Genomic DNA, 21,137 nt, shown 5'->3' with positions numbered 1-21,137 from the left:
TTATCGTTACGAATAAGACGTAATTAGTAAATAAGTATTGTCAATAAATATAACCCTGACGTCAATTATTCTTGTTTTGTGTTAGCTAATAAACTAAAGTTTCTCCGCGTGTTGGATAAATAAAACTGTAACTTCTCATCTCCTGCAATATATTCGATTCGAACAATATGTGGGATCCTTTGTTATACATTTTGGCGATTTTCAAAAATATTTAATGGTATAATAATGACAACTTCGTGCTATATTTTCATGACGAGTCTACAAATACCAATGTCATCCCTAGCCTGAGCGAACTGAGTATATACGAATACGCATAAATCCACAACTTGAGAAACAATATTTACGTTTGGAAGACGGAAGTTCAAAAGGAGTTAGGGACCGGGTACCCCTTTAGTCGGTGTTGCAGAACGGATATATCTTACATGTGGTTGAATACATACATTTTATCCTTAAGATAGCTGTTAGTCATCGTTTTAGGAGGATCGCGGGAGAAAACCGTCGATGTGGAAGTTGATTATGTTTACGAAAGATAGTTATGGTTTCCTGTATGCAGCGTCGCAAGATTTATGTTTGTGATATATTGCAACGCGACTTGTTTTTTCCAAAATAAGTCAATTTTTATTGAGGTAAACATAGAATTTGGTATGCAAATTTGTAGATAAAGTATGAAAAAATGGAATTTAACTATCGGCAATGGATACCCCTTAGTTATTATTACTATTCCATTTTTATAGAGCCGTAGAAAAAAAAAACTAATGAAACAGAGTTTAAGATTTAATTTCATCACCAATTTAATTTAATTTCAGAGACAACCACTACAAAAGGACGCATTAGCGACATTTATTAAAAGCAACTAGAAATCTAACGAATCAGAAAACTAAACATTTCTTACGTTGGAAAACACAATTTCTAAATCTGAATCTTCTAAAATTTACAAATCATAATTCAATCTTAATCTGCCTTCCATTACCTTAGTTTTACTCAAAAATTAAGTACGTACCTACTAGGAATCAAAATTCGTTGAATTTTTACATAGTTAAATTGAGGTTTTGTGGAATGCATATTGTAGATTCTCCATATATTTAGCACGAGCAATGATTTCATTTGATTGAAAGACCTTGCAATATGTATATTTGCAATTATTGCAACTCGACTTGTTTTTTTTTAAATAGGTCAATTTTTATTAGGGTAAACATATAATTTGGTATGCAAATTTTTGCAGAAAATATGACATAGAATTTGACTATTATTATTCCAAGTATGAAGCTTAAAATAGGACAAAACCTCGCAATTTTTACAGAATGCATCGAGTTGTTTGAAAATTTAAGAAAAAGTAGTGGATAGACCAAGGATCAAAATCTATCATGCCAAAAGGCGCTTTTACTATCGGGGTGGTTGCCACCCCATCTCGGGGGTGGAAATTTTTTATTATATTTTAATCGCAAAAGTTGCTAAAAACTTTCATTCTAAGCAAAAAACGTTATATACATTTTTTGATAAAATTGATAGTTTTCGATTTATTCGCTATCAAAAGTGTTAGTTTTATATCGAAAAAATCAATGTTTTTAATAAGTTTTCTGCTAATAACTCAAAAAGTTTTTTTAAATTGATAAATTTTCTACTAATAACTCCAAAAACAAAACAGTTTTTTTTAATTTTCTTTAAGGCCAACAATAATAGGTCTGGATCCCGCGTAAGAAAAAACGTTGATTAATAGCAAGCTGAAAATTTGTTAATAGCTTAAGGGGGTCTAGTCGGACAAACTTTGATATATGAGAACACTGGAACAGGGGAAGTTTTAATTGTGGAACAGGTTAAAAATTTGGATCGGTCAGACCACGAAAACGGCACATATGTTTTGTCCGACAGAACAGACTTAAACTCTCCGAACAGAGATTAAACTCTCATGCAAAAATCAGACTGCTATTTATTACTAAATGGGCGTTTTAATGAGTGGAACATGTAGAATATGTCAAATGACAGGAATTATGACAGGTGATAACTAGCAGTCTGATTTTTGCATGAGAGTTTAATCTCTGTTCGGAGAGTTTAAGTCTATTCTGTCGGACAAAATAAATGTGCCGTTTTCGTGGTTTGACCGTTCCAAATTTTGAACCTGTTCCACAATTAAAACTGCCCCTGTTCCAGTGTTCCCATATATCAAAGTTTATCGGACTAGACACCCTTAAGCTATTAACAAATTATCAGCTTGCTATTAATCAACTTTTTTTTCATACGCGGGATCCAGACCTATAAAGGAGCTATACTTTATTATACAGTGAGGACTTTTGAGTTGGAATAAATTCATTATCTCGAGAATGGGCGGATTTGGAGAGAAATTCTGAGACATTTCGATTTTTATTTTTAAATTATGATTTTGTGGCATATATATCATACTAGTAACGTCATCCATCTGGGCGTGATGACGTAATCGATGATTTTTTAAATGAGAGTAGGTGTTGTGTGATAGCTCATTTGAAATATAATTTAATTCTCTATTCAGCAATATAAACAACAACCTAATGATTTGTACAGGAGGGCCAAAATTTTTTTGAATTAAATTAATTGAAACAAAAAGATGAATGTATGTAATTTATTTAATGCCAAATACATTTTACTGCTGTCAGAAAACAGAAAAAATATGTTAATTTTGAAAATAAACATTGCTTTTCGCTTAAATTAATTGTTTAAACTGCTAAGAGGCAGGTGGGTGGCAGATTTTGTGTTAAATTCAAGCGAAAAACAATATTTATTTATTAAATAAATTTTTTTTCCTGTTTTCAAACAAGAGTAAAATATATTTCGAATTAAATAAATTACATACATTCTTCTTTTTGTCTCAATTAATTTAATTTAAAAAAAATTGGCCACCCTGTATAAATAATTAGGATATTGTTTACACTACGGAATAGATAATTGAGTTACCTTTGAAATGAGCTATCACACAATCCCTACTCTCATTTAAAAAATCATTGATTACGTCATCACGCGCAGGTGGCTGACGTCACTAGTATGATATATATGCCAAAAAGTCATAATTTAAAAATAAAAATCGACCTCTCTCAGGATTTTTCTACAAATTCTGCCCTTCTCGAGATAATGAATTTATTCCAACTCAAACGTCCTCACTGTACGTTGGCTCCTCTTCGTCAAAATGTTAAATATTGTAGTTTCAAAGTCAAAAGACGGGAAAACTATGCATTTTTCGAGGACAACTTGTTCAAACTAATTTAAAGTGCTTAAAAATATCTATCTCCAGAAATAAAAAAGTCTCTAGCTCAAAAATTAAGTGACTTATAATGAAAAGAATGTCAATCCCATTTTTTTCAGCGAAAACGTGATCGAAAGCAACTCCCTAATCACCACCCTACTTAAAATTAGTCGTTGACCTTATTTGGTCTTTTTTATTTATCTATTACTAATAGGTTCTAGAAGTTTCACCGGCTTAGAATGATTAGTTTTAAAAAAAAATGGAGTTACAAGCCAATAACGAATTTTTGTAGTTTGGAGTAAAATGGTTTTTTCTTCAGAATAGCAAGATTAGAATCAGAGATACGAAAAAATGTTCAAATATTAAATTATAGCTTATGTAATTCTGAAGAACCTGGTTTGCAAAAATTTTTTCTACGGCAAAAAATTGAATGAGTTATTGACAATTAAAACTTGTAATAACATGCCAAAACCACCTTTACCAACCCTTTCAAAGTCACCTCTTTTTGCGACTAAGGATTTTATAAAGATTTAAGATTAATAGGCTTGTAGAATAGATCTTTTAAAAACCTACAAAATTATTTTTTGCCAAGCTTTCCAAGATAAAAATAAAAAAGTTACTTTTAAAAATCAATAAATTTTTTTGAAAAAAAAAGGAGTAGTCCAACTGGAAGCATAATAATAATTGGAACATAGTTAGCGGTGTTCTTAGTCATTGACCTTATTCATTCTTATTTATTTATGTATTATTAGTAGATTCTAATTTTTGTAGTTTGGTAAAAAATGCTATTTTCTTCAGAATAGAAAGATTAGCATCAGAGATACGATAAAATGTTTTAATATAAAATTGTAGGCTATTTACTTCCCAACAACTTGGTTCGAAAAAAATTTTTCTACGGCAAAAATTGAGTGAATCGTAAATGAGTATATCGGAAAACAGTGATTTTTTCTATACAAAACTAATAACACTTTCGATAGCTAATAAATCGAAAACTATTAATTTTACCAAAAAAATGTACGGAACATGTTTTACTTAGAATGAACGTTTTTACCTATTTTGCGGTCAAAATATAATAAAAAATGTCCACCCCCGAGATGGGGTGGCAACCACCCCCATGGTAAAAACGCCTTTAGACATCATATAGATTTTGACCCTTGGACTATCCACTACTTATTCTCAAAGTTTCAAGCAAATCGATTCATTCTGTAACAATTGCGAGGTGAAAAGCTTCGGCTACGCTCGAGCGGCCGCGCTTTTAAAAATGACAAGAATGGTCGCGTGGCAGCAGAAAAACGTATGAATTAAATTCAAAAGATACATACTTATTCTTCATATAAATAATAGTAAATTTTTTAGTGTTAAAATTAATTTTTATTATAAAAAAAAAACAAAAATAAATTAATATTCTACATAATAAAAAGCATTTTGTATTTAGAATTAAATCGAAATATTTTTTGTTGAATCTTCAGGACGAACTTTCATTATATTTTTTGCTTTAATTTTACCTGGTGTTGGTGGAATATGCTTTCAAATATTTTAGTTACCTTTGGTAATGTAGAATAAATAATCAGTCTCCTGTATTTCCATAGAGTACGTATTTTGGAAATCTTCGTCTCCGGATTATTCTGAATCGCTGTTGTCTTCTAAATTAATTTTTTTAAGGGCGTAGGCGCAAAATTTCACACTAATGTGTTTTAAATGCATTCATTTTTTTATAATCCTGAGAAAACTAATAACTATTTTTTGAAAAATTAAAAGTGTTCTCAGGATTCGAAAAAATTACTGCATTAGAGTTCACTACATCCTCGATTTCTGCAAATTATCAACCAAGTGTTTTAACTCTGTGACTGTCAAATATTTATAGAATGTTTATAGTTGTATAAGTAAAAAACAAAAAACAACGAACATAATTCAAGGTAAATTTTACTCACATCATCGGGCGCGCTACGGCACGGAATGTCGACAATTTACACCTATTACTCCAGCGTCGTACTGACAAATAACAACTCATATATCGAGGCGTTATGTGCGTCGTAATTCATTTAATATAGTCATTTAAAAATAGCGAGAAAAAGTAAAAGTAGAAGATGAACAAACTGACCCAATTGAAGCCGGCAATGTGATAAGACTTTAGAGGGATTCCTTGAGTCCTTTATTGTTCAATATTATCATGGACGAAATAATAAAAAAGTAAGAACTAAAAAAGGATACCAAATGGGAGAAAAACAACTTAAAATAATCTGCTATGCAGACGATGCAATACTAATCTCTCAAAGTGACGATGATTTACAACGTATGCTGCACCAATTTAACATAACCGCCAGAAAATTTAACATATTAATTTCCCAAAAAAAGACAAGATGCATAGTTATAACAGCATGTATCCAATAAGATGTAAATTGGAGCTGGAAGGTCAGATAATAGAACGAGTGATGGAGTTTAAATACCTAGGCATCACACTATCTAGCTACGGAAGGCTCGAAACAAAAGTGGGAAGATCAAGTGAATAAAGCAAACAGAGCCGCAGGTTGCCTGAATGACACAATATGGAGAAACAAATATATCGGAAAAGAAATGAAAGGCAGAATTTACAAAACAGTCATCAGACCAATAATGACATACGCGGCAGAAACACGACCCGACACAGAGAGGACAAAAAGATTGCTCGAAACAGCGCAGATGAAAACTCTTAGAAAAATCGATGATAAGGTACTATGGAGCAGAGCTAGAGGTACAGATATACGACGGCGATGCAAGGTGGATAACATTAATAACTAGGTATGAAACGGAAGAATAAAATGGAATGACCACAAAAGCTGAATAACAACAAATAGGGTAGTCAGGACAGCGAGAGGCAGTTCCCCAACAGGAAGACGATGAGTTGGAAGACCACGAAAACAATGGAACAACTTACTAGAGGCACATTGAAAAAACAGACAGAGTCATGTCTATACAAAAAGAAGAAGAAGAAGAAGAAGAAGAAGAAGAAGAAGAAGAAGAAGAAGAAGAAGAAGAAGAGAATAGCATGACGGATAAGTGGAATTATTAAATCATATTTTACGGAATTTTTAAATTACTAAAAAAGCGACATAGAGGACGATAGCGCGCTCGCCGAAGGGCTAGTATTATTCTCTTGAGATTCTTATAGATTTTATAGTAAAGCAAAGTTTTAACATTTTCTCAATATGGAATGTGACGTATAAGAACTAACTTTTGATGAGCTACAACTCTGTTTCTACTAGGTTTACAGATTTCAAGGAAACACCATTTTTTTAGTTTTTTTATAAGCTACATTTTTGCTAGGAACATTTCGTAACATAAAATATTTCCTTTTTAGTTGTTTGCGGAAAACCGTATAAAAACGTGATTTTTTTATTCAAAAATAAACATTTTCGCTCACAGAAATCCAAAAAGTATTTATTGGGTGAACAAGACTTATAAAACAAAAGTTCCTTAGAATTAGTTAGTTTGTCCATTTCCGGACTTACATACTTTGAACGTATGTTTTTTCACCCCCAAGAAGGAGTGACTTTCACCCCCCAAGTAAAAGCAACGAACAGCATGACTCAAAAAGTGGAGTGGAAGATAAGAGGAATCAAAATACAATTTTAATGTAATTCGGTGGTGACGCGGAAAGTACACGGTATCGCCATATTTCACGTTCGCCGTGTTCTGCGGATGCTTCTGTTATTCTCGTTTGTTCTCTATTAGCAGATTTTTAATTGCTGATCCCACTGTTGCATTTTTTTAATGCTTTTTATTTTTATTTTCTTGCCTAAGGTCTCTCATAAAAAAATTCTCTGGTCAAAGTGATATTTTTTATTATAAAGCTAAGCTGTCTGGTATAGACATCTTTAAGTGAAATTTAAAAATAACTTCATTTTTCTTACCTCTTTCTGAACTAAACCTTCCAATTTTATGACTGTATCGTAATAAAACTAAAAGATATCTACGGTTTGCAATATTTTATATCGAAGGCCCCAACTTTGTGTACCAAATTGAATAAAAAAACCCTCCAATAAAAGTAGCTCATTAATTCTGAATATATTCCACTCGCATATCTCATTTTAGCAGTTTAAAGAGCTTTATGCCTATCCCTGCTTGAATATCTTGACGTCCGAAATCCACTATAAAAATACCAAAAAACCAACCGAACATCCGATATTTTAGGTCGAGAGCAAACTCACAAGAGATATAGTTTTCCCAATATAGTGCAGTCACTGAAGGTTTTCACCTCCGATTTCGTTGAACCTCCATCGATATTCATGAAAATCGGTGAGTAGTTAGAGGATATCTCAAGAACCAAAAGTGACATGGTACTGACTTGTGGATGTCACCCCTTCTCGGGGGTGAAAATTATTTTATTAAAAATAACCAAACAAATAGATAGAGGGACAAATTCTAAGCAAAATTTATTATATCAAGTTATTAAAATAACTCAATACCTACTTTTTGAATTATTAAAAATCAAAGATTTTAATTTTTTGTGAAAAATGTACGTTTCCAATCAGTTTTTCATAAATAACTTAAAAACAATAAGTTTTTTACCAAAGAAGTTGTTATTACCAAAATTATTAAAGATATTTAAAAACTAAATAGATTCGTTACTTGAAAACCCATTTAGTATTAATTTAAAGTGAGTTATAGGTAATTGAATGTACATTTTCCTGGACAAGTACTCAAATCTAAGTATTCCAGCTGAAATAACGGGAAAATGATGCATCTTATAAAATATAGGTACTTACTAAACACTTATCAAAGTACTCAGAAGTACCAATCAAGTGAGTTCCAGAAGAAGTTAATAGCATCAAAATTAAGTAAGTTATGATGGCAATAAGAGGACCCTTTCGAATTTTTTAGGAAAATGTGAAAAATAAAACATACGAATAAAGAATATTCAATATAAGGCGGCTTCCTTCTACTTTCTGCGACTATAGCCCAGTAAATGAACGGGAAATTCGGCGATACCGTGTAATTTTCAGGGGCAACTCCGAATTGCATGAAAATTTGGATTTAGGTTCTACTTACCCTCCACTTCAAAGTTGAAATTGTGCCGTTGGTTGCTTTTACTTGGGGGGTGACAGTTACCCCCTCTCGGGGGTGAAAAAAACATACGTTCAAGATAAGACCGGAAGTGGATAAATTGACTGATTTTAAGCAACTTTTGTTCTATAGAGTTTTTTACGTAAGTCAATACTGTTCGAGTTATTTGCCATTCAAAATGTTGATTTTTCGACAAAAAAAACTACGTTTTCAGACGGTTTTTCGCAAATAACTCAAAAAGTAAATACTTTATGGAAAAAAATATTCTTAGCAAAAGTATAGCTTATAAAAAACCCAAAAATTTGGTGTATCAGTAAAGTCTACCAATCAAATAAAAACAAAGTTTTAGCTCACGAAAAATACGTTCTTATTCGTCTAATTCCAAATCGAATATTTCAATGTGAAATCACCGGAAAATTAAGCACTTTTCGGGAAAAACCCAATTAAACTTTTTTAAAGTGTTTATAAAAAGCTTTGTTTTAATTGTTAATAAAAGTACGCTCAAAATAAAGTGGGCCCTCTTTTTTTTTAAATCATAAAAATCTCGCCGTGTTTAGCTCCCCAAATGAAATTAATCGCTACCGCTTTACAAACAATTTACTTCCCTATCTATTTTTTATATGATCTATCAGTCTCACCGGTTTAAAGTGTTTATTTTTGAAAGGGTTATAATTGAGAAAGCTTGAATGGGTCACTAATCACGAGTGTATGCAAATTTTGAACAGCCATATCTTAACCAATTTTTGTCTTACGGAGAAACAAAATGAAACTAGCATAATAGCAAAACCTACATTTTTTTACTCTTTAAGATTTTTCTTATCACTTTCACTAATACTTTTTAAGTTATTTTGAAAAAATGAAATTTTTCAAAAATTTTTAGAAATTTTTTTTTTGCTATAAAACCAAATATTTTTAAAAATAAGCACTTTAAACCAATCAAACTTACAGATCATATAAACAATACACACACAGTTGAAATAGATGGTAAAGCCAAACGATTAATTTCATTTATGGGAGGGAGGTTTTCACTATTTTTTTACCAAAAAAAAGGGGCCAACTATTTTTTTCAGTGTAACTCGTTTATTTTTGATGCTGTAAACTTTTGTAAAAAGCAAATAATAAGCTTTTTTTCGATACTTTAAAAATGTTGATAAGATTTTCCCGAAAAACGCTTCTTTCTTCGGCGATTTCGCGTTGAATTATTCGATTTGGAATTAGACGAATAAGAACGTAATTTTCATGAGCTACAACTTTGCTTCTACTCAATCTGTAGACTTTACTAGTACACCATTTTTTCGTTTTTTTATAGGCTACACTTTTGCTGAAAATATTTTTTTCGGTAGAATATTTACTTTTTGAGTTATTTGGGAAAAACGGTCTGAAAACGTAGTTTTTTTGTCGAAAAATCAACATTTTAAATCGCGAATAACTCGAAAAGTATTGACTTACGTAAAAAACTTTATAGAACAAAAGGTGCTTAAAATAAGTCAATTTATCCATTTCCGGCCTTATTTTAAACACGCGTTTTTTACCCCCCGAGAAGGGGTAAATGTCACCCCCAAGTAAAAGCAACCAACGGCACAAATTTAACTTTGAAGTGAAGGGTAAGTAGAACCTAAATCCAAATTTTCATGCAATTCGGAGTTGCCCCTGGAAATTACACTCCAAAACGGTCATTTATTGAGCTACTAGCTGAAGACCTGTTGGAGATAAATGAATAAATATTACAAAGTTTTTCTTTTGTTACAGAAGCGATCACAAACTATGGAAGTATTGGACGGGTGTGACTTGGTTTTCGGAGTGGAAAAAATCACTTATATACGCACCAATCAGCGTCATTCCGTTCGTGTGGCCGCACAAATTATGGTTGTCCTACGTGGCGGGCGGCCAACTGCTCACTCTTGCGTTTTTTCATCTTGTCTTGACGTTTAAAAGCAAAAAGAAGAAGAGGAGGAGGAAAGACAATCTTCTACATACCGACGGTGATAGCTTTGAAAGGTAATATAATTTGTTTTTCAGCACAATTTTTTATGTTATAAATTTTTTTTTAAAAATGCATAGGTACTTAATTTCAAAAAGAGTTTTTCGTAAGATTCAAAAAAAAATTTGGTGAAATAATTTTAATTAGTTTACCTATAGGTCTGGATCCCGCGTATGAAAAAAAAGTTGATTAATAGCAAGCTGAAAATTTGTTAATAGCTTAAAGATGTCTAGTCGGATAAACTTTGATATATGAGAACACTGGAACAGGGGCAGTTTTAATTGTGGAACAGGTTAAAAATTCGGAACGGCCAGACCACGAAAACGGCACATTTATTTTGTCCGACAGAACAGACTTAAACTCTCCGAACAGAGAATAAACTCTCATGCAAAAATCAGACTGCTATTTGTCACCTGTCATAATTCCTGTCATTTGATATATTCTACATGTTCCACTCATTAAAACGACCATTTGGTGATAAATAGCATTCTGGTTTTTGCATGAGAGTTTAATCTCTGTTCGGAGAGTTTAAGTCTGTTCTGTCGGACAAAATAAATGTGCCGTTTTCGTGGTCTGACCGTTCCAAATTTTTAACCTGTTCCACAATTAAAACTTCCCCTGATTAACAAATTTTCAGCTTGCTATTAATCAACTTTTTTTTTCATACGCGGAATCCAGACCTACTACTGCTATTCTATTTGTTTATCAAAAAGGTAATTTTTGCAATTGAAAAAACATGTTTCTCATTGTTGTATCAGGTCTATATGTTATATCAATGTGTTATCAGGTGTTTAGATGGGCTAATTTTTTTCGTTTAAACTTATGTCTACAGGATGGCTATATAAGAAATGTAAATTTCAAAGACTTCCTAAAGACTACAGTCAAAATTGTTTAATCCATACAAGATTTTTGTTCCTTACTTTGCGAGAAAATACTTAAAGGAAATAACACAAAAATCAGCTAAGGAATCCTATGGAATTAAGGAAATAATGAAACCAGCGTGGATAAGATACGTGCAAACAAGGATCCAACAAGGATCCAAGGCATAAAAAATTATATATCAATAATTAAAATAAAATTGACAAAAAATCAAATAGAGATGCGAAACAAAAATCCACGGAAATGAAACAAAAAAAAAACATACTAATAATTTTGCAAAGGATTAAATAAAGGTGGAAAAAATGACATCCTTTTGGAATTAGATCAAAGCAAATGTTAAGAAGGCAAAAGAGAACAGAAATATACGACAAAAAATATTAATTAAAAAATATAACATAAACCACAAGAAATCGTAAAATCTGGAGAGAGTAATAAACCTGTAAATTTAAATGGGAAGAAAACATAAACAAAACATTTAATTCAAATGACACATCAAGGTCTAGGAAAGAGTAGAACAGGACATGGAGAATACAGAACGAAGAAGCTGTTGAAGCAACAAAAAGGATTAATATCTAATAGCTAAAGGAGAGATTAGGAAAAAAATAATAATGAAGAAAATAACACACAACGTCAGGAAAGACAAAATCAGAATTGATTAAATAAGAAAAAACTACACCAAGATTAAGTAATAAGTAAAATAAAAAGAAAACAATTGGAATGGTTTGAGCACGTACAGAGGATGAGAGACGAAAGATAGCCAAATAAAATAAAAGAGAATATTAAAAACTTTTAAAGAGTTTGTAAATGAGATCGAGAAACAAAAACTAATGAAAAAAGAGGATAGACACCAATACAACAAAAAACCTAGGTGCTAAACGAGTTTAGAGAAGAAGAAGAAGAAGAAGAAGAAGAACTTTGCGAGGAATAAATATTTTATAATTCTTTTTTAAAATTCGGTATACTAATAAATTTCCGCGAATTAATAAAAGTTGTTCTAGGACCCTTTTTAGCTGATATTTAATTTTTTAATTTAGCAATTAATGCTAAAATGGAGTCAAGCTCAGTAACCTGCGATATGCAGATGATACAATAGTGTTTTCCAATACCATAGAAGGGCTGCAAAACTTAATGAATAAAATAACTGAAACCAGTAGAACATATGGACTAGATATAAACACCAGCAAAGCCAAGCTAATGATCATCAGCAAGCAAAACATAACTGGAGTAAATCTGTATGTGAACCAAATGAGAATTGAACGTGTCTCACAACACAACTATTTGGGCACTATAATCAATGAGTCGTGGGACAATACTCAAGAGAATAAATGTCACATCGGAAAGGCAAAAAGTGCATTCTTGACTATGAGCTCTGTGTTCAAGAGCCATGACATCACTCTAAAAACAAAGATAAGGCTCCTTAAATGTTACGTGTACTCAGTGCTTATATACGGAGTAGAAACGTGGACCTTGAAGGCGGAAACTCTATCGAAACTTCAAGCTTTTGAGCTATGGCTGTACAGAAGGATCCTGAAAATACCATGGACAGACAAAGTCACCAATGAAGAAGTACTACGGAGGATGAACACAACCGCAGATTTAGTCAAGATCGTGAAGGGCCGTAAGCTGCAGTACTTAGGGCATATAATGAAAAATCAAGGCAGATACCAGCTACTCCAGTGCATTTTACAAGGTAAAATTGAAGGAAAAGGGACCCCAGGACGAAGAAGAATATCCTGGCTTGCTAACCTGAGAGCATGGTATAGAAAGACCTCAACTCAACTATTCCGTATAGCAACTAACAAAGTCATCATAGCCAGAATGATCGCCAACGTTCGGAACGGACAGGCACCCTAAGAAGAAGAATTAATGCTTGACCAAGCCGCAATTTTGTGTTTTCCGTAATGTCAATGTCCTTGTGAGTTTGGCTGTTGCCGATCTAACCATTTTAATGCGTCAGCGGATGTCGTCTTCGCATCCTCCACTATTAGTAATAAAGGAGCCTCAGTAATGAAATTGTCTGACCACTTCGTAACCTGCCATGTTTCTTATCTGTTTGGTTGTTTCGGATTCTATCGATGATCATTACTTTGGTTTTATGTATATTTATTTTCAAACCATATTCCGTATTCACCGTGCTTAGCCTATTCATATTTTGTTCCAGTTCTTCTCTTCTTCTTGTGAAGACGCCAATATAACAGTGTCATCAGCATAACGTAGGTTTTTAATTTTTCTTCCCTCTATAGTTGCTCCACCTTGCCATTCCTTAAAAACTTGCTGTGCAGAATAATGACGCATGCGACGCATAAGGTGTTCACTACTATTGGGGCCGTGCAAGTTCGGAAAAGCGACACCTGGTTTCGGCAACATTTTTCGCACTTTTATTTATATTGGCCAATAATATTGGTCCTCGTTACTGGACAATTGTCAAGGCCATATAACAAAAAAATTATAACATGAAAAAGTAATATTAAGGTTATGTTATCAAAAGGTAAACAATTGTATGTAGTAAATAAAATTAATTATTAAAATGCTTTACTACAATCAAAATACAATTAATTTAATTCACTTTTATATAATAATCGCATATTATATCAATATTGTGGAGCAACATATAATTTTTCTTCTTCATTGACAGTAGATATAAAATATAGGGGAATGGGGGGCATGACGGGGTCTCGAGGTAAGACGGGGTACCGCACACAAACAAGAAACTACACGTTGGTGAATAGCATGCAGTAACTCAATAGGAAGAGTCATTCGATTAACGGTCTCTGCAAGAGAAACCGTGAATGAGAGTGCACGCGTTTTTTGTTTACAAACGGAAAACTGTTTTAGCGATCCGTTGATCTAATTTTGTGCAAGGACAACCATCGTTATTTTAAGGTAATTATGATCACCTCATTAATGTCTTTTTTATCGTTGTTTACTAGTATTCTTATTTTGATAATGGCATATTGTTTGTGTGAATACGTTAAACATTTGATTAGTGAATTTTTTTTTTGTTCAAAGTTACCTTTTGAGGCAAGATGGGGTATTGGGTGCGGGGTATGATGGGACATTGGTGGTAAGTCTTGGTTAATTTAAATTTCTTAATAAATAACATTGGATTATTATTTTAGATAATACCATGGTACGTACTTACAAGAAAAAACAAAAAAGGAGAGTGGTCGAGAGATGCTATGAAAACAGACATAGATAAAGTGACATCGTCAGAACCCTGGGTAGGCTGCCAGATCTGTGGATGTTGAGCTCACAATGCTTGTGCTAGGGTGGACAATGAAGATCTGGAACAAATACACATTTTTGTTTGTTTTGTGAGAATTAATTAGCATCACGATCATGCCCCAATTCCATTACCCCATCATACCCCATAGTATGGGGCAAGATGGTTTTTCATAATGTTCGTATTAATGGCTAATTGTTGAAAAATGTGATAGGTTGATTTTCCAAAGATTGTACCAAATCATAGTTAGATTAATGACGTAACGTGCCATCAATTAATAATAGTAATAAACGTAGTAATTATGTTGTATTTTTGTTATTTTCCTTAGCTACCCCATCATACCCCCCTTCCCCTACGTCAATTTGACAATTTCGATTGACAATGAATTATTTAAGAGAGTTGCAAGATTTCTCCGCTATTCGCGCAATCGTTTCTCGTATCCCCTCCAAGTACATGCACACGGCGAATACGGTATGCTACTGTGTGGTAATTACTGAGATCTCTGTCGGTGAACCTTTTTTATTCAGTATGGAGCAAATGAAAGGAAAAAATTCATTATTTGGAAAGCCGGTGACTAAGGGAAAATCCGGAAACAGGTCGATTTTTATATGATTTTTTGACATATATATCATACTTGTGACTTCATCCATCGGGACGTGATATAGAAAATATAATACAAAATGGAGCATTAGAAACAATTACAAACAATTAGAATTATATAATATTAGACGAAGAAATCAAGTAAGTAACTATTTTTAGATGAATAAATAATGAACATTTCTCATCTGAGAAGCACTTTCATAAAAGAAGCACTGGAAGCACTTTCATAAAATTTATATTTTCACAAAATAAAAATTTCTTATTAAAATTTTTTATCAGAGATGAGTGTAGATAACCTTAAAAAAAATTTTAAAACTGTTTTTTCTAGAGGGTTTTTGGGGATATTTCCTATTTTATAGACTTAAAAATAGACTAAATCAATGTTCTTTTATAGGTTATATAAAAATTGAAGAAACTGAGTCCCTTAGAAGATTTAAAAATGGAAGAAACACGTTCAGACCCACAAAAATCCCCTAAAAACAGTTTCTTTTTGGATTGTTGAAAGTGGCGAACGTTACAAAAAAATCTGACAAAAATTAGAAATATAGTGTTTGATAAAATAGATAATATTGAACAAGATAGACCTGCAGAGATCCTCAAAAAAAGTTATACGCTTTTTTCCGCAAAAAGAATTAAAAAACTGTTTTAAGTTTATGTGCACTCAAACAACGGGTCCATAAAAAATAGACATGTTTTGTAAAATCCATAACTATGCGTGTGAATTTTTTGAAATTTTAAAATTGATTACTTCTCACCTAAAAAAAAAATAAAAACGAAAAATGAAGTTTTCGATGAGTGGAACGGGGAAGGGGTGGGTTAAAATTACGCTGAATCTTATTTGTTGATCACATAGAACTTAAAAAAATGAAAAAAATTTAATTCTGGTTGTGAGGGAGGGTACCTTTTAATATTTATTTATCCCCTCCATAAGTGGAAAGTTTGATACGCCACTCTCGACGCATGTGCCACTAAAAAGTGACGGCACAGTGTTCATAGGGTTTCTTTTAGGTTCTACTATTTAAGTTATAGACTCTTATCGTGCATAAAATTATTAACAAATTTCACCTACACCGGCTCTTAGCGTGACCCGTCAAAATAGCCCGGTCAAAACAGCCCCGTCAAAAAAGCCCCGTCAAAATAGCCCGAACACAAAATAGCCTCGACAAAATAGCCCACAAACAAAATAGCCCCGACAAAATAGATCGCACACAAAATAGCCCCGGTCAAAACAGCCCCAGCTAAAATAGCCCCGGCTAAAACAGCCTCTTATAAACAATTACATAATTATTTATACAAGGTGTCCAAAAACTTTTTTTTAATTTAAATTATTTGACAAAAAGGAAGAATGTATTTAATTTATTTAATTTAAATGCATTTTACTGTTGCCCGAAAACAGAAAAAAGTGTTTATATCATAAATTAACATTGATTTTCGCTTAACTTAAATGTTCAAACTTCCAAGAGGTAGAAAAGACAGGACTCGAGTTCTCTGAAAAGACAATTTTTATTTAATGTAGTTAAGATAAACATCTGAATAGAGGATAATTACCATTTCCGAAAAAATGTATTTTTAAGGAATTATTTCATGATGAATTCTGAAGGAAGCTTTTTTGTCGGGGCTATTTTGTCGGGGCTATTTTGTCGGCGGGCTATTATTCCGCGGCTATTTTGTCTGCAGGCTATTTTGTCGGAGCTATTTTGTGTGCGGGATATTATGTCGGGGCTATTTTGTCGGAGCTTTTTTGACGGGGCTATTTTGACGGGGTACCGGCTCTTAGTGTACAATGTTTATTTGTCAAATAAAAATTTTATTTCTGTTTTCTGTTAGCAGTAAAATGCATTTTGATTTAAATAAATTACACAAATTCTTTTTTTTTGTGTCAATTAGTTTAATTAAAAAAAATTTGTGACACCCTGTATAAATAAATATGTTAATGTTTAAATTGCTTAATAAAGAATTGAATAACCTCTCAAAAAAAGCTAGCACACGATCCCTATTCTCATTTAGAAAACCATCGATTACGTTATTATGCCCAGATGGATGACGTTACTAGTATATACCAAAAAATCATAGTTTAAAAATCGACCAGTTTCGGGATACTGAATTTTGGCTTTTTTATTGCAGACTCAATTTCTTGTGTCAATATTTGAGGTTCGTTTTCGTAACTTGTTTTCTCTATATTATTGTCTGGCTCGTTGTTAAAGAATAGTATTTTGCAATACTGTTTCCACACCTCTGCGATACCGTCTAGATTTTTAGTGGTATTTCCACTGTTATCTTTTTGACTTTCGAGAAAAGCTTTCTAGATTATTGGCGGTCAGTATGTTTCTCTAGCTATCTACTCGTACAATTTTTTTAATGTAATTATTTTTGTCCCTTCTCCACAAATGTTGTATAGTTTTATTTATGGCGGCTATCTCTATTTCTTTTGTAATGAGTTTGATGTCCCGTTTCTAACTTTTCGTCTTTCGTCTTCAAGGTTGAGTCTATTCAGTCGTCCAATGCTTTTTCCTATCTATTTTTCCTTGGGGTTTCTGTTGTTGGTGGCTTCAGTGGTCCACTTCTTTCTGTATTCAGACGTTTTTGTCAGATAGTCAAAGGTGGGTCAGCTTTTGTTAATGCTTCTCTAAACGTTTCCGGGTGTTTTTAACCAAATGTTGTCTTTTATTTGTAATTGTTTTTAATGTTGTTAATTATTAATACTTTTTGTTTATTCCAGCAGCAAATTCGAAGAGGTGACGGAGTGCCTAGACGACGGCCTTCCGGAGCCTATCCCGGGCAGTAGCCACTCCATTTCTGATAGTTTAGTGGAACAAGACACAATTCTTGAAATTTGACCTGAAGTACACAAACCCCCAGATCTCTTCAGACACATCGTCGATTCAGGACACTGGAGTGACGAAGACAGGAGTGAAACTCCAACGACAGTGTCATAAACTGTTTTTGTAAAGTATATAGTTTTATTTGTGTGCTGTGAAGATGTAAGTTATTTCTCCTGTATTAACGATTATTGAAATCTGCACTTCAGTAATCTTTAACTGGTGTTAGCTACAAGCATTACGATAAATTGGAAAATTACAAAATTTAAATCATTTTATAATATTCAAATAGCCTTACTTATTTATTGATTTGAATAAGGAACAAGCTGTTTTTCCATAATTTTAGTAATCTTATTCTCTAATTGTAGTATTTAACCCTTTTATTTCTCACGAGCGTACGCGTGTTGTAAATTTTACGTCTTTTTGTAAATGTTCTTTAAATAAATACAGGAAATTGTTATAAGGATATAAGAAAATTGTGTTTTACGTCATTTTAAACTATTTTTATTAATATTTTTTACAAAAAAAAACAACACTCCAAAAACGTAATATTTTACGTCTATTGGTCAGAATCAACATGCTCATTCTTTCAATAATTGCGAAACACATTAACCGCACGTACCTACTAACTGCACGTATGGGCCATTCCACGAACATACACCTGTTTTGGATTACTTCGACAACGAATATTTTACTGTGCAACATAAGAGGTACTTAAGTAAATGGCACTAATAATTATTCCAATAAACAACAATGTAATTTGCAATTTACTTTCGTTCTTCTTATTTTGCACAGTAAATATTCGTTGTCGAAGTAATCCAAAACAGGCGTATGTTCGTGGAATGGCCCATAAATGTCAACACTTAATAATGGCAACACTTCAATGAACCTGAAGATCTTTTCTTCTCCATTACACATTGTCGGTACACACCGTGTTTTGGAAGGTTTCTATTTTGTTCTTCTTCAGTAAGTTGAACCTCCCAACCGTAAGTCACCTTGAGGAGAGTACTTCTTATATCTTTTGGTAACTTTCTTACAAATTTTTCAGGAAAACCCTTTGCTATTTCGGAGTCTTAGCTGGACAGGCCAATTTATATAAAATTTGATCATTTATGCTGTCAATATTTATCACACTGTAGAAAACTATACACGGCAATCTGTTTGTTATCCTGTAGGCCGAGTAAGCAACACACCACTGATGGATTGGTTGAATATTAGTAATAGATTGGCCACCACGATGGCCCGACTTAACACCTCTGGATTTCTTCCGATGGGGATACCTAAAGTCAATTGTCTATAAACCACAACCTCGAAATTTGGAAGATTTAAGTGGAAGAAAGAATAACTGCCGCGTGTAGGGTTCAGGCTGAAGTTTTTCGAAATATTAGAGAGCAGTTTTAGAGCTGGCTTTGTCACTGTTTACAAAATAGTGGATTACACCTCCGAACATTTAATAAAATAAGTTAATTTTCATTGAATTTTTATGTTTTATTGCAAAACATTTTATACTTAAATATCTTTATGGTTTTATTTAATTTTTCCAAAAGTACTGAAAAGACATTTATTGTATGTAGTATGTTCGAAAGGGTAGTTGATCGACCTTTAAAATAAAATATCACTCAACCCCCTTTTCATTACAGCTGTTGGAGTCTGTGTACGTCCCCGCTAGAGGGTTGATGTAATTTAGTTGAAAACAAATGTCCCCCTAACAAATAAATCCGACGTGTTTTGCAAATTTTTAGATTTTCTATAGGGACCGAATGTGGATTTTTATTAATCACTTATTGAATCAGTTTTAGATTCAGAATTTTAGTCACTTTGTTTTATGTTGAGAAGAAGACGGTGTTTCACTAAATGTTTTAAGCACGATAATGCAACATAAATTTGCAAATAAAATAGAGAGATATATTTAATTAAAACTGGACAATTAAAATATATGAATATACAGGTTGTTCGATAAAGAATGGGCCATAGCTTAACCTTAGATTCCTGGGTTAAAATAGGTCGATTTAAGCTAACTTACTTTAGTACAACAGTTGAGAATAACCGAAATACAGGGTGTTAAAGTTATACTTTTATTTTATTTATTCTTGAATATTTCCTGACAGGCACGAGATAACAACACAAAATTTGGCAAGAGGGGATTTTTTAGGACGAGAAATGTAAATTTGCCCCCAAAAATGATGTATTACCCAGAGGGCGCCACATACTTCTTTCAACGCTCATTTAATACGCTCATTTTTTTATCCCCCGCCCTACTTTTTGGATCAAAACTTTTATTAGCATCGACCTATTTTAAGCTCAGGGATCTAAGGTTAAGCCATGGCCCATTCTTTATTAAAGACCCTGTATACTAAATAATAGAATACAGGAGAAATAACGTAATTTTAAAATATTTTGTAAACAGTTTACCTTTGAAAGAATGTTCTAAGATTTCTGAAATTTACATAAAAAATTAGCTATTGTTATGTTAAAAAATTTCATAAATTCTTTGGTTACTGTATTCCTTTTAACTAATTCATTAATAAAAATGTGTGTAAGTTGAACTAATAATGTTGGAATCTTTGTTTCCTTATATTAAGTATAGCCGTCGTTTTCTATTACGTCGTATTAATTTGAAGGGGTGGGTGCAATAACCAGGTAGCTCCATATTTTAAAACTTGTGGGAAATTGAAAAAAACCTCCTAAAAATTCAAAATTAGTTTATTTTTGATTATTTTTTTTTCCTGCGGTGAAAGCATGTAAAGAGAAATTTTTTACGTAGTTTTTGTAAATATTATTAATATCATACTTTAATAAAATAAAAAAAATGGAGCTGCTTTGCCAAAAATATACAAAAAAAATAGTTTTAGGTTTATTTATAGGTTATTTGGATACAAAAAGTAAAGAAACTAAATAAAATGTCCTTATTACATTATTATCAAAATACAAACTAATCAGTGGAATATGAAAACATAAAAAACAGGTAATATTCTTCTTAGGTTACTAGTGTTCATCTTCAGTTTCGGAAGTTTGGCATTCTTCTGGCTCTACAGAAACAAGTTGTTGGTAGTAGCACATTTCAGCCTCGCCAACATACTGTCTGGCCAATTCCATGATATTTAATAGCTTATCCCTTTTCAAAGGCAACGGGGCATTATAAACCGTATTGTGTACTTGTGGAAAAATCGGTACACAAGATTTCTTTAGAAGAACAAAATCATCAGTCACAAAACCATTCGCTGACTCTGAGCACATAACAGTTTCTCTATGTGTATCACTAAATTCGATAACTTTATATTTCGATATGGTAAATTTTGCACCAGAACTATTTTTAATATTGCTTTTCTTAAAAAATGGCTCCAGAACTTCTTTATTAGGGTGGAGTGAAAATAAAACAAA

At 32.5% G+C, this 21,137-nt stretch overlaps 1 protein-coding gene across 1 annotated transcript in view; it reads left to right on the top strand.

Moving 5' to 3' along the window:
• Window positions 1–20,271, top strand: part of LOC126880735 (uncharacterized) — a 51,760-nt gene extending 31,489 nt beyond the window's left edge. The window contains exons 2-3 of the mRNA XM_050644782.1: window positions 10,004–10,252; window positions 17,657–20,271. Coding sequence (XP_050500739.1) covers window positions 10,004–10,252; window positions 17,657–17,774 — 367 coding nt within the window. The 3' untranslated portion in view covers window positions 17,775–20,271. The remainder of the gene's footprint in view (window positions 1–10,003; window positions 10,253–17,656) is intronic.
• The last annotated feature ends 866 nt before the right edge of the window (window positions 20,272–21,137 follow it).

Source organism: Diabrotica virgifera, chromosome 2 (assembly GCF_917563875.1).
Source record: "Diabrotica virgifera virgifera chromosome 2, PGI_DIABVI_V3a".
In the NCBI taxonomy this organism is placed as follows: domain Eukaryota; kingdom Metazoa; phylum Arthropoda; class Insecta; order Coleoptera; family Chrysomelidae; genus Diabrotica; species Diabrotica virgifera.
Note: the sequence above shows the minus strand (reverse complement) of the source record. Positions and strands in the feature narration are given on the sequence as shown.